The sequence below is a fragment of the Parasteatoda tepidariorum genome, chromosome 8 (assembly GCF_982258835.1).
Source record: "Parasteatoda tepidariorum strain Cologne lab strain chromosome 8, Ptep-v5.0, whole genome shotgun sequence".
NCBI classification, from domain to species: domain Eukaryota; kingdom Metazoa; phylum Arthropoda; class Arachnida; order Araneae; family Theridiidae; genus Parasteatoda; species Parasteatoda tepidariorum.
The window spans coordinates 39,440,865-39,455,910 of NC_141762.1; the positions used below are offsets into that span (position 1 = coordinate 39,440,865).

Consider the following 15,046-nt stretch of genomic DNA (forward strand, 5'->3'; position numbering starts at 1 on the left):
GCGTTCTATCTTAAAATTGGTGCGTGCTTGATGTTTCAATATATTTGGTACTGTTCAATATATTTCATGCAAGTAAATACTATTTTGTTTCCTTCTTTTAGCTTCCAAGGAGTAGTTACGATGGAGAATATAGAAATGGTTTGACTACTTGTTCATGGACTGAGCGATACATTAAAGATGCTTACGATAGAAGTTTCAATTTGGCTAATTCTACTTACTACCTTTTGCTGGCAAAAGGCCCCATCACAAATGGAAGTGAGTAAATTTTTCATGGTTTCCTCTTTTTTTTTCAAATAATTTTTCCCTCCGAAGTCTTAGATAATTCCCATTATCTTTTAATAACTATAACGACATAGAAGCAGTAATTTTTTAAGACACCAAATTATTTAAAAAAATGATCAAAAATCTTTGAAACTTTTTGTCCTATTAAACGATGTTTATTTTACAATTTGGTAAGTTTTTATTCAATATTCTAATTTGTCATAAAATTTTTAATTTGCGATCTACACCATATTATAAAAAATTGAGTTTGACATTTAATATTTTGTTTCGAAGTTTGTGAAAATTTTAATGAATTAATAAGAAAATACAAAAGAATTACTTGCAAAATTGATCGAGATAGAAAGTTGAGAATTGAGGAACGCAATTGTGGAATTATAAAATGGCGTCCTCTAACAAAATATCAACTAAATAGTTCCATAGATGATCAACTTCAGATAACCGTATGTTGTCATCTAGTAATGATAAACGAAAAGTCCTACTACAGGCAAGTTCTGATGGTATGTTTTGTTGCATCTCAAGACTGTTGGTAAATAATATTAGTAGGACTTGGGTCTTCTCTGCACATAAAAGATCAAGGAATCAACATTGAAAAATGTAGTTACTTGTACAGTGAAAAACCAGAAAAAACTGTAAGGAAACAACTATGTGCATCTTATATATCAACAGGGGACTGTCAAAGCAGGGTTAGGACACACGACAGGAGTAAATATTGAGTAGCTTCAGAGTAGTCCTTGCCGGGTCGCTCACGTACTCGAGGACGCCCTACATACACGCTGTTATGCATGTGTACAGTTTTTTTTTAACCCTTCAGTGCGCATGTAACGGCAGTATCTGACGTAGGATTCTCAAATCTCATCATGTTCTGACCACAACAAGCTGTATCAGTTGTGTTATTGTCAAACATTATTATCGTCAAATTTTCGACCACTTTACAACTAGCTAGAGCGCTTCTGTTTTAGCTTACGTTGTGCGCAAGATGACATTCGAAGTTTCAATCATTTTTTGAACGTTACAATCTGAATTTATCGTCATATTTTATATTTTAGTTGAAAGGGAATTAATCTTTAATCAAAATTCTAATTTTCTTAAGTCTAGCGAGAGTGTTTAAGTTTAAAGAGCTTTTTTTTTGACAATATAAATTTAAATCATTTGATCGTTAAAAGCAACATTTATGATTAACGGTGATTTATCGTCAAACAAAATTCCGGCAACTTATGAACTAGAGCTTTTTCTTTCTTTTGAGCCAGAGCTGCCAAATTGTTACGCATTTTGTAAAAATTTATTCTAGTGGTAGCTATATTTGTTTTAATGTATTTTTTATTCATTTAAACTTATTTTCGCACCATGACATATAAATGATTCAAAAGTTCATATACAACGCGACTTTGTTTCTAGCTTTTTTGTGGTCAAACTTTTAACATGTTGACAAAATTACCAAAAATTTTAAAAGCTTTGGTTTTTAAATGTTTATCTTTTTATAAAAGAGCAGTAGTTGGCGGACCTGTTGAGTAACTAATCCGCAGCAATTGATGGCAAATTTTTTTCTTCAATTTTTTTAAAAAAAAAGTCATGGGCAATCCGAATTTCGACCATTTTTATCATAAAATATGTTTTAAAAGTGAACTGAAAAATAGATTTTCGTTACTCCTAAAAACAAAAATCGCTGTTTTATCACTTTCGTAATAAACTCCTAACACCAAATGGATATTCTCCCTTAGCTCACGAAATTGATGCTCTAAATTTTTTTTCCAGATGAGACAAAATATAATTTTCTATTTTCTTTAATTCACTTGCAAAACACATTTTTTCAAAACTTTTATTTCATCTAAATGTACTTTTAACATCTTTTCATCTCTGTCTATCCAATTAGACAATTTTTTTCTTCTAGTTTTTGAAGCAGTACTACAGAAACGAAGTACTGCTGCGAAGGATATAAACATATTGTATTGTATTTTTGTTCAGTTTTATTAATAATTTACTTCCCTTTGTCTTAGGTTTTGTTTTTAAATTAGCTTCTTTCTTTAAATCTTATTGACAACTTTTTTTTCCAGGAATTGGGTATCATGATGGTAGAATAGCATCACAGGAGCCAGTCAACTTTAAAGCATTTGATGCGATTATGGGGGAAGGAGTCAGTGATTCAATCAAAATTCACGGTAATTGTTTTTTTTAAATTTTTTATTTTGCATTTTAAATATGACATTTTACACTATCGTACAAATATTAGGAAGTTCACAATTGATTTTTTACGAGGCACTTTCGAAACCCTGCAATTTATTTTAATAACAATTTTTACCTTTATTTTGTTCATTAACAAACTGTTCTGAATAGCTTTGGAGGACTTTTAATTTTAAAATTTATATTCAATATAAAATATATATCGTTCTATTTTTTTTTGTATAGTAATGTATGCCTAATAATTACGTCTTTTAGTTGGATTGCACACTGTGTATATGTTTAATAACTTTATCTTAACTAATACAACTGTACCTTGACTATAGCGTAGAGAAAAAAAATGTTCAATTTCATGTGATTTGAACCAGGTTTAATAAGCTATGAGACTTAAATAAAAAAAATGGATTTGCATTTGTGACCTTTTTAATTATTGAGATTCACTATTAAGCTTAAATAATGAAAAGAAAATTTCCTTAAGAATAATTTGATTTTTCAAAGCTTTATTCTACTTACAATAATGCCATGGAAAAGTTTGACTTTTTTTAAACTTCCTACCCCTTGTAAATAAATATTTATTGAATCCTTTTCAAATCACTCATTTTTTAAAAATGAATTTTATTTTGCTTAATTTAACATTCTATAAAAGTGAAACAAAAATTCATTCTTCTAAAATCAAAATCCTAAATGCTATTCTCACATAGAGGAATGCAGCATGACTCTTGTATGAATGTCAATGAATATTTTAAGGTTTTGGGTCTGGGTAGAGTAATAATTTGATAACCGAAGCTTTGGATTAATATACTGCTGCGGCTATATCAAAGAGTTTCAATGAAATAATTAATAATTCAGTAACTGAAGCTTTAAATTCTTAATTGCTTAATCTATGGACAGAACTTTCGATGACTACCAACTAATAAAGCCATTAGAAATCAAATCTTCCAATTAAACTACTTAACGTTTTTCTTGGAAATCTAACAGTGCGATTTAAATCTTTAAAATGTCAACTTGATCCTTTAGAAAACAAGTAATTTATTTAAAAATACAGGCTCTAATAATTTAAAATACAGGTGTAATCTACTAACATTCGTTCTTTACAGGTGAATCTGAAGACGAAACAGTTGGAAATACAGAGGAATCTGTATTTACCGAAGAATCTACTGTAAAACATGATCATAGAGATCACGATCATAGTGAACCCGATCATAGTGAACCCGATCATAGTGAACACGATCATTCCAAACATTCCAAAGAGAATAATATACCGTCCTCCAGTTGTGGGCTCTGCCACTTTCATATTGTATCGCTTGCAATTATGCTTGCAACTTTTAGTTACTTAAGGCGGTCTTAACTGTGATATTTTTTTTCGCCAAAATAGGATTTTAAGATTTTTTATTGCATTTCTGTTTATTTGGACACCCTGTGCCATACTGTACAATTTCTTAAATTATTTCTGTGTTTTTTTTAAAAAAAGGTTTGAGTTACTTAGTTTTTAGATATGAAATAAATTTTTTAATTCCCAATTTATGTGTGAATTTATTGAGTTTTAATGAGTACTTAAACAGCATCACATACAGTGTTTAATTAGCTGTATTAAAATCAGAAAATTTGGAAAAGTTAATTGTGAAGATTTTTTTTCTGTTTCGTAATAGAACAATTCTACATTTTAGAATGCAACAGGAACTTTTTACTCCATGTACTCCATGGTAACACCTTCTAGATAATGTTTCTCGCAAAAAACTGATAATTGAATGAACTACATGCAGGGTTAATTGTTTCCTCGTGTTTTTATCTTTTGAGTGTAAATTATAATTTTGAGTCTTTGTGTGGGAAAAGTTTTACTTTTGTACATAAAATGAGTACTCATAATCTATTTGGCATTAAAATCTCTTAAATACTTCATTTTGACGTCTTTTATTGTTGAAAACTTAATTATTATCCAAATAATTTGAACATCAAAACTTGAGCTGTTTTTTACTATACCATTTCAATGGGGAAACAAGCGAGTCCTCATTACTTGTTTCTACATTTACCCAGTCTTTGAAGGAGTTGTACTTATTTAAATCTTTTTTTCTCCTAAGGGCTGATAAATTACTGAACTTTTAAGTTATTATAGCGTTGCTGCTGTCTTAAGATGTATGAAATATTATATAAAGTCCTTACTTGAATGGTAGCTCAAACTTCATTAAAAGAAAGTTAACTTATTTTCAAACTAGGCAATTTCCTGCCAATAACTCCTGGAAGAGAGAAGGCCTCTGCATGGGTTATCATAAACAAGAAATTTGATCCTTTAGTAGTCTAAACGTAATGACATTTTTATTTCCTCAACTGCGCAGTTTATGTTCGTTACATTGGACAACTAAGTTGATCCGAGCCGAGGCCTTCTTTCTTCTACGAGGTATTCCTCCAGTCACTAAATGGATGTTACCAAAAATCAGACAGAATAGGAAAACACTCACTAGACTTAAAACTTTGAGTCTGTAAATGAACACAGATTTTTCAAATAAGGCTTTCATTTGTTGCTCAACTGAAACTGCAAACGTTGCTAAATATTGTTACAATTTCTGGGGAATGTTACGGTGCTTAGTCTAATTGCAATACTAATGTTTAGTAAAATTCAGTCTTTATATCTAGAGAAAGAAAAATTTGAAAATATAAATTTCAATGTAAAATAGTACTTTAAGAATGCGATGTCTTACGTACTGCTATTCTCCTTCAGGAACTTTTATGGTCACTGCTTGGGTTGGATTTGTCAGTATTGGTATTCTTCTCGCTCGACATTTCAAGTCTTCGTGGGATACTAAAACAATGTGTGGAGTTAAAGTATGGTTTGCAGTAAGTTTCAATTCGGTTCCATACACTTATCACTTTTGCATCTTTTTCCTTCACAAGCACCTAAACTTTCTTTAGCATTGAGGAGGGAACGGTTTGATAAATCGTAACTCTTCGTCTTTTCCTGAAATCTTAAGTGTTTTTTTTTAAAAATATTTTGCAAATGAACGAACACTTATACAGTTTGATTTCCAGATTGTTCAGTTTAAAGCGAGTTCTCAACTTGTAAGTTAAATTATTGCGAAAATCACATGAATTACAGAAACAGCAATTTAAGTTCTCATTAAATCGTGCGGTATGATTTTATCTATCCCTTCCTCAATGTGTCAAATAATTATTTTCATTTAAAACTAACTTTTCGTTTCTAAACTAACAAAATGGTATAAAGAAGTGAAATATTTTTACGACGATATGAAATTTCAACAAGCTTTTCGGAGATCAATATACACAGTGAGCGAAATTTCTTTTTAAATCTTAAAATTTCAATCTTCTATATTATAAATAAGTTTTGTTGCTTACACAATGCATAAGTTTCAGCAACTAATTAATTTTTGTAGAGAACTTTTTAATATTCCTTTAATTGTAAGCATTCATGTTTTTCATTGAAGGTTAAAACGTAGGTTTAACTTCTCAGTTTCCCTGAAATTTAACTAGGTATAATTGAACAATATCTTAAATATTTTAAGGGATTAGACAACTGTAGCAGAGGAAAAATAAGCATATTTTTGGGAATTTGTTAAATAGGATGAAATAACTAAAAATTCAATAAGTCTTTTATTTTAAGACTAGTAAACCGTGAAAATATTTTTATAAAAAGGAACTGTTATTCTGCTTTTTGCGTAAGGGTGAAAAATTTTTTTTGATGTAATTTTTTTTGAACGTATGATTATGATTTCATAATAGGTATTACATATTCACTAGCTATTAACTTTCATTTTATTTCATAAGTTTATAATTAAATTTTTAATCTTTCTCCTTGTTCTAATAAAATCAATTTAATTTTTTAAATATTTCATAATAAGCGAGTATAATAAGCTTTTTTCTTTTAACATCGTAACGTCTATCTTTTTTTATGCAATACAAGTGTTTAATTATAACTGAATGATCCGACGAAGCAAATATCAAAATCTATATTTTACTTTAAGCTGCTTAATTTTAACTAAAAGAATGTTTAGGTTGCAGGGTTTTATTAAATTCTAACTGTATTTTAGGGATTAATTTGTAAAAAAGATTTAATTAAAATTTTAATGTTAGGAGCGAGGGATTTGCATTATTTTTGACAATATTATTCCTCTGTAACTCACTAATAATGAATTTGTTTCCATGCTCCTAAGTTTCGGTTTGAAGCTGCACATACACTTGGATTTTTAAAATGTTTGCGTTTGAACTATGTGTTTTGGATGCCCCATCACCCCTCTGTCCATCTGCTGAAAATATTACAAATTTTAAATAAAAAATGATTGATTGGAACAGTATTTTTATCTTTACGAAAAGGATTGCCCGATGAAATAAAGAATATAATATTTTGTGACTGTGGCCATATTTAAGATCACTCAAAAGACAAATGTTGGACAAAATAATGGAAACATTACTATACTGACACATTTTTTGATATATCTCAAAAAATACTTAGGGTCATTTCATAAATTTGGATGTGTTTAGGTAGTGCGATTTCTCATAGTTATTAATGAAGTTTAAAGCTTCTCGAGGTTTGAGGGATCGACAATAAATTACAAACGGAAAATAGTGTCTTTTGAACGCCCTACCCCAAAAACTGTATTTGTAACAATTAGAGGTACACAGCGTGACCCTAAAGTTTACTATGTATGCCTATGTCAAATAAAGTGTTCTGAGAAGCTTAAAATGAAGAAATAAGCCCTCTAAAAAGCTTTAAAAATTCAAAGACATTTTTCCATGTTAACTAACGGCACGGTATCGGACCTTAATATTGACCTATAATTTTTAAATTGGACCACGTATTATATTACAGGGTAATAGTGTACCCTACCACAGGAAATAATTATAGGTCAATTAGGGGGTACACAGCGTGACCCTAAAGTTTACTATGTATGCCTATGCGAAATAAAGTGTTCTGAGAAGCTCAAAATGAAGAAATAAGCGTTCTAAAATGCTTTAAAAATTCAAAGACATCTTTCAATGGTTAACTAACGCAAGGCGCGATATCAGACCTTAATATTGACCCATAATATTTAAATTGGACCAGGTATTATAATACAGGGTAATAGTGTACCCTACCACAGGAAATAATTATAAGTCAATTAGGGGGCACACAGCGTGACCCTAAAGTTTACTATGTATGCCTATATCAAAAAAAGTGTTCTGAGAAGCTTAAAATGAAGAAATAAGCCTTCTAAAAAGCTTTAAAAATTCAAAGACATTTTTATGTAGTCATAAATTTTTAACTTGTTATAGTTATTTTGATTATTGCATGAAATAATTGCACGAAATTTCATAAATCTAGCTTAAGTATTTCTGGAGATAAGGACATTTTTTTAATCTTACTGTTTTTGCTATAATTCAAAAAATATGCAATAAAATTAAACGAAGTTTTTGGGGCAATTTGAAATTCATAACGAAATTGTTTCAAAATTTGAGAAAAATGTGTTTAAGACTGTGAAAGATGCGAGTAATTAAAGTAATACTTTTATGCTGCAAGTACGCCTAAAAAAAAGTAAAATTTTTTTTTATTCAATTGTATAGTGTATTTAGCAACAAATAAAGTCCGATGTGAATAGCTTAAGAATTTAAAATGTTTCAAGCGATTTTCTAAGTAGTTTTCGTAATCTTTAATTGAAAGATCAAAATGATAAGGGGTTTTCCACAAATTCTATTTTGTATTAAACAAGATTATTTAAAAGTGACACGGGCAATATTGAGGATCATGCCCCATAAAAGTATATTCTCTTTCGCATTCTTTCTTTCCACATACAATCATGTTTCGGGGTAAGAACGTTTATTGTAAAATATTACTTGTTGCTTAATTTATTCTTATGATACAAAATAATATTTGTAGAAAACCCCGTATCTATTTGAGTTTTTTTTAAAAATTACAGAAACTACTTAGAAAATTGCTCGAAACTTACTAAATTTTTAAGATATTAAAATCGAAATTATTTATTATATGCTATGAAATTATGAAAATTGTTTCCGCGCATATGCAGAATAAAAGAACATATCTTACGCAGTTTTAAACAAAGTTTTTTCAAATTTTGAAACAATTTTTTTAATAAATTTTAAATTTGTTCATTAATTTTGTTTAATTTTATTGAATATTTTTAAAGTTATATCAATAATACGCAAGAAAAAAAAATTAGTTTTTTTTTATAAAAATGTCTATATGTTCGCAAATATTTAAGCTAGAATTACGAAATTTTGCGCAATTATTGCATATAATAACCAGACAAATTGTTACAAGTTACAAATTTATTGCTATATTTTTTGGCATGGGCTTGTTTCAAAAACACTATTTTCCGTTCGTAATTTATTGTTGGTCCCTTAAACCTAAAAGCTTTCAACTTCATTGAGTATGAGAAATCGATTTTTCTGAATTTATAAAATGATTCTTCAAGCACTTCGTGAGAAATATAAAAATATGTATTAGTATAGAAGGGTTGTTTTATCAGCCATGTAGTTTCTTTGTTTATAATGAAAAATATTTTCTTTATTTTCTGATCATTCTACTTCCCAAAATTAAATACAAAAGTGATGCTCAAGATTAAACTATTTCATCCGACTTAACGATGAGTATAGCTACAGAAATACGTAGGATTATTAAAAAAAAAAAAAAAAAAAAAAATTCACATAGTGATGCGATAAAGAAAATTAAAATATTTCCCCAAAATATTTTTCACAACTGTGCAATAAATTGAAATAATACTTCGTATTTTTATAATAGATATACTTTTAAATATGAAGTTCAAGTTTGAAATCAATCTATATAATTTTGACTGTTTGAGATCTGTCGCTCCAAGAAAAACACTTCTGAAGTTTTCCAGACGCATACCATGAACTGTAAAAAAAAATTAATGAACTTTCAGTAATATTAGGGCTTAAATATAATACTAAATACATAAATATTAACCCTTTCGCGCCGACTGTCACAAATACGGGCCAGCATAAAATCGTATCAATCAGGGTAAAAAGATAAAATTGGTAATCAAAGTATTTCTTTAGCAGTTTATTTGTGGGCGGAGTTATAATTGTTCGATTTATTTAATTTGCCACTACTTTGTTCAAAATAAAACTATTTAGTTATAATTTGAATTAGCATTGATTATATATATATGATTAAACTAACAATAATTAAAGTAAAAGCAAAGTAAGGCTGTCAAATTAGCAACGACTACAGTTAAGTTACCGTTTTTTACTTAATTACAACTTGATTCTGATTTTGTACGAATGCTTTTCTGAATCACCCGTCCCCAAGGGGTTAATGAATTAAAAATTTAATCTGCGTAATGACTAGTCGTTATGCATGCCAGAATGGTTACATTCATTATAACTGGTTATAATTAATAATAATCAGTAATCTCGTGAGTTCGTGTTAGATAAAGAAATATCTAAATTAAGTCGATGCAATCATTCTATTATTTTAGTCAATCGCTAAATGCAATATATAATCACTATTACATAGTTAGTTACCAATTAAATTATTTCGATAGCTTAATTTTAATTTTGATTACAGCTAAAAATTTCCTTTTAGCATTATTAAAAAAATTATATTTTTTGTAAATAATAAAAACAAAATGACGCAGTGCAAAATTTTGTCCGCAATACTAAATAAGAAAAGTGGCTTAATTTTTTTTCTTTTGAAATGGGCCAAATATTTGCTAATTAGTTAGCATGCTTAGAGTTAGCATTTGCGGCGGTAGGGTGGTATTCAGATTCAGTAGATAAAATGTGTAGGTAGCAAAATAAAGTCCCTCAAACATGCTTAGAAACAAATGGGTACATTATTCATATTTATTCTTGAAATGTCCAACGAAATGAAAAAAATATAAACGTGTTTGCATGAGTCTTGGGAATAATTTTGACTAATACTAGACATTAAAAGTAATTGGTTTCATACTTTACAGTGTGCAAAAGAAAAATAATGGACCACCCCGAATAATTTTTGATCTACTGATCGGATCTTTACGTTCTAGGACTCAACCTTAATGGCTTGAGAGGGTGACCTCAAATATTCTAATTAATAAGTGCAAACGATATTTTAAGTTACGAAATCAGATGCAAAAACATACTTTCTCTGAATAAACATACCTTTTTTTCGATGAAATCGGATTTCTGACCCTCAAAATATAGGAACTAGCCACAATCTGGGAAATATGGTCCCTAATAGTTTGGTCAAGAGAGTGATTTAAAGTTTGGACCCCTTAATGTTAAATTTATTTGCGTATTTTAAGACCGGAGTAAGAGGAGAACTTTTTAAGCGAATTGAAAAACCTTTGCACATAACTACAAAATTCATTTATCCAAAGATAAATCCATAATTTATTTTAGTTCATTTTAAATATATTTTACTGAATATTTATTTTTTATTTTATTTAATAATGGTAGAAAAATTTTTGAATTGTGAGGCATGCAATTTATTACATGATTTTTTTTAACATGAGTATCTAAATTTGCAAGTCAAAATAGAAAATTTTAGCGAAATCGATTGAATAGTGGATGAGATATCGAATTTTAAAAAAGCTGTGTATTTAAAATTTGATTTCTCAGGAACTATTCAACCGTTTTCGCTCAAATTTTGTATTTTGTCTTGTAAAATTAAATACTTTAAAATTATACAAAAATTTATATACCTTACTCTTAAGTTTTTCGACTTTCAGAAAAAAAAATAGTAAATATTTACTATAATTTATTTTTTGGGTGGAATTAACTGTGGATAAACGAGTTTAGGGTCTGTGTGCAAAAAGTTTTAAGTTTGATTATGAAGTTCTCCAGATATGGTAAAATACGTAAAAATTAAAATTAACTTTCGGAGGTCCAAATTATGGATCGCTCTCCTGACTAAACTATTGGGACCATATTTTGCAGATTGTGGCTAGCTCCTATATTTTTTGGGTCAGAAATCCGAATCTTTAAAAAAAAAGTTATGTTTATTCAGAGAAAGTACGTTTTTGTCTCATTTCGTAAATTTAAAATATCATCTGCACTAATTAATTCGCATAGCTCTGGTCACCACTTCAACCTTTATGATAGAGTCCTAGAACGGGAAGTTCGATCATTAGAACAAAAATTATTCAGGATGGTCAGCTTTTTATAAAATTTTTTATTTTTATTTATTTTTTGCGCACTGTACACATAATTTTTTTTAAGTTTATAGAAATGAGGTTTTTGCTTCTTTCGTAACAAACATAAAGGGTGCTCACTTATTTTAGTATCCAGTAGATATATTTTCGAACTTCCAAAACTGTAATTTAAAAAAATGTGTCTAGATGTAGTAAAAGGGCTACCATCTGCAGACTTCCGAAAACTGTATAAAATACGAAAAAAATGATACAAAGTTAAAGGAATTTTTCTTAGCAGGAATACACATTGATGTCAAAAATTCTAAGAAAAGAACGTTTGAAAAGCATATTTGTTAAATCGCGATTACTTAGACGTGATAATTAGGCGTATTACTTAGATGTAAAAAATAACTTGTATTACAAGCTGCAGTTTTTTGATATTTACTTAACTCTTTGGGAGTTAATGGGACAATATTAATCTCAATTATTTTTGACAACAATATAAATCAAAGTGTAATTGCAATCAACCACTATAAATTCTAAAAAATATAAGGAAATTAAGCAGCTGGAATATATATAAAGAATTCAAGAAGAATATGAAGAATACCAAAATGAAGCAGGTGGCTTCATTTTGGAGTTTCATACGATGATCACACTTCTTATCTATACTTTTAACTGTAATTTTATTAAGTGTTTCCGCCTCGCAAAAGGACAAGCATCATTAATAACAGTAACTTGTAACTGGTAGATGTTTCTCCTACTAGGCAGTTTTGGTGCACATTACTGAGTAGAAATCACTAACGAACAAACGTTCATTTGGCACCTTTAACGTCCTTTAAGCTTCGATTCATATGAAATCAATGATGCTCTATAACTTACTCCCCCCATATTTAGTATAATGCTCCAGTAAAGAAGCGATAACTCCGCTGCTTTTCCATCATGAGGCTTTGCAAATGGTTTATTTTGCACTGCATATTAATCACTTTACTGTGCCAAAAATCCCATTGGCCGATACTTAAACCACGGGGAAAACCTTTCATGGCTAATTCTTTTTTTTTTTCGCACAAATAATTTACAATTTAAAGCATAGCAAAAGTGAGTTCAGATTAACCTGAAGTTAACCATGAAGTTTTGAAAGCTGGCAATTTTTTTTCTCTAAATATCGAAATGCAAATAAATTATGTCAAGATTACTCTGAATTACGCGATTGGGTGATTCTGCAAATAATTGCATGTTTGCAAGAGACATCACGGTAAGTAAATTCGTGGCATTTGTTGATTCAGAAGTCAATTAGGCTTGACACAGATGTGATGTTGCTCTCAAGTATCCAATGAAATCTAATTTAAGTTACATGGTTAGGCATGATCACTTCTTCTAGAGTTGTAAGCCGCCAATTCGTTTGCATTTAACTATTTTGAAAATATCTTTTTAGCATTTGAAATTTAATGGTTTACTCTAGGTTCATCTGAATTAAATTTTTTCAAAATTTAAATTTTAAAATAAAAATTTAAGCGAAGCAAAATTTGCCATGTTTGGATTCTTCTGTAGTATCGCGTCCTCTTACCTATAACTGCTAAAGTTGGATTGTTACGAGTGGGAATACGGATTTTTTTTTTTTTGAACTCGGCATTTTCTTTTATTACTTACTATATTTTAAAGCTAAAATAAGTTTAAAAAGAATTAGTCAAAGAATTAAATTTCTTACTGAATGATCTTTTAATTAATCTCTAAAACTTGTATGCACTTGACTAATTAGGTAATTGATTCTAATAGAGCTTTCTAAAGTAAAAGACTTAAAAAAACTACTCATATTTGGAATCTGTTTCATGTAGTCCAAATTAATCAATCAAATCAGTCCAAAGTAGTATAGGCGGCACTACAGCGTAAACAGCGGGGGGTCCCTATTTCTGACGTCATCACGGAAAGTCAAGGGTTGCTTATTTCTGCCCAACCGGAAGTTGCTTATTTCTATCTGCCTACAACCGGAAGTTGTTTATTTCTGCCCGCCTATAAACCAGAAGTTGCTTATTTCTGCCCGCCTGTAGTTTCGATTTTAGTTTCGATTTCTGTTTATTATTTAATTTATTAGTTTTTTGAGGGTGGCAACACTTATTATTTTTTATATTAGTTTTTAAGGATGGCAACACTTAGAAACTTTGTTATTTGGGGAGATATTGTATATTATGAAGTTATGACGTCATCTTTTATTACATAACACATAAATTATATCATGCTTTTACTCTAGTGGCGCCATCTATGTGGGAATAAAATGACTTTAAATCTATTTTAATATTTAAATCTGTTTTAATATTATTTATTAAATATAATTAAGGCTGAGGATCGAACTCGCGCCATTAAAAAGCCTTCGTGGGTCAGTAGTTGGATATCATAACCACTGACCCACGAATGCTTGGTTAGATATGTGTTAATAAGTTTAACTTTTGTATTCTGAACACGTGTATAAATGAAAATGATTTGATAACGATATCATCCTACTGTTTCATCGATATATTTTTCACTTAACCTTTTAACAGTTATTAAATAATTATTTCTGCCCCTCTTAATGTTATTATAACTTTCTCTGGATGGCAACGGTACAGACCATACACGTGTTAATTATTAAATAATAAATAAATGATATCATGCACATGCTTTTTATTCTAATGGCTCCATCTGTACTTAAATATTAAAAAGAAAATATATTAATAACTCTTAATTTTAGTTATTTTTTAATATAAATATAGTTGATAAGACTTTAATTATTATTAACCTAATCAATACTAATGAATGCATTTTAAAATAAATTAATTCAATATAAAAATAAAATTTTTATTTATTTAGTACTGTGAATATTAAAAGTATTAGACTTAAAGGTTTATTAATTTTAAATCAATGAATATTATTTTATAAGATTTTATTTTATCATCTTCGTTTGGATTTACGGATATCAATATAGTCTTGTCATTTTTGAACCCAGAAGACAAGGGAACTCCTAGATTTTGAGACAATGCATGTGTTCGAAGTGGACTTTGTGAGTACGCATGTTATATGAAGAGGAAAACCACGAAAAACTCATACGCTTAGTCCGACGACAAGTTGTGGGCTTGGTTTTGTTAACCAGTATCCTGTGAATGTACAGAGATCAGAGGAAAAACTTAAGGTTTTACTTTGAAAAACTAGAAAATTTTTACAAAAATAAAATTATTTTTTTAAAAGATAGATATTATTTTTACAAAAATAAAAATATTAGAAAGTTACCCTCAATAGTAAAAATATTTTCTGAAAATTGGAAAATGTTAATAAAAAGTTTGAAATATTTTTTACAAAACTAGGATATTTTTACAGAAAGCAAAAATATTTTACTAAAAGATAGAAAATTTTCATAAAAACAAGAAATATTTTCTGAACTGTTAGAAAAATTTTTTTACAAAAATAAAAATATTTTCTGAAAATTGGAAAATGTTAATAAAAATTTTGAAATATTTTTACAAAACTATGATATTTTTTAC

The 15,046-nt window shown here is 28.9% G+C and overlaps 1 protein-coding gene across 5 annotated transcripts in view; it reads left to right on the forward strand.

The window, feature by feature from the left end:
* LOC107457100 (ferric reductase 1) overlaps positions 1-15,046 on the forward strand; it is a 97,999-nt gene that overhangs the window by 61,726 nt on the left and 21,227 nt on the right. For all 5 annotated transcript variants that reach the window (XM_016075168.5, XM_071181484.2, XM_071181483.2 and 2 more), the window contains exons 8-10: positions 102-255; positions 2,334-2,438; positions 5,174-5,289. In XM_016075168.5, coding sequence (XP_015930654.1) covers positions 102-255; positions 2,334-2,438; positions 5,174-5,289 — 375 coding nt within the window. The remainder of the gene's footprint in view (positions 1-101; positions 256-2,333; positions 2,439-5,173; positions 5,290-15,046) is intronic.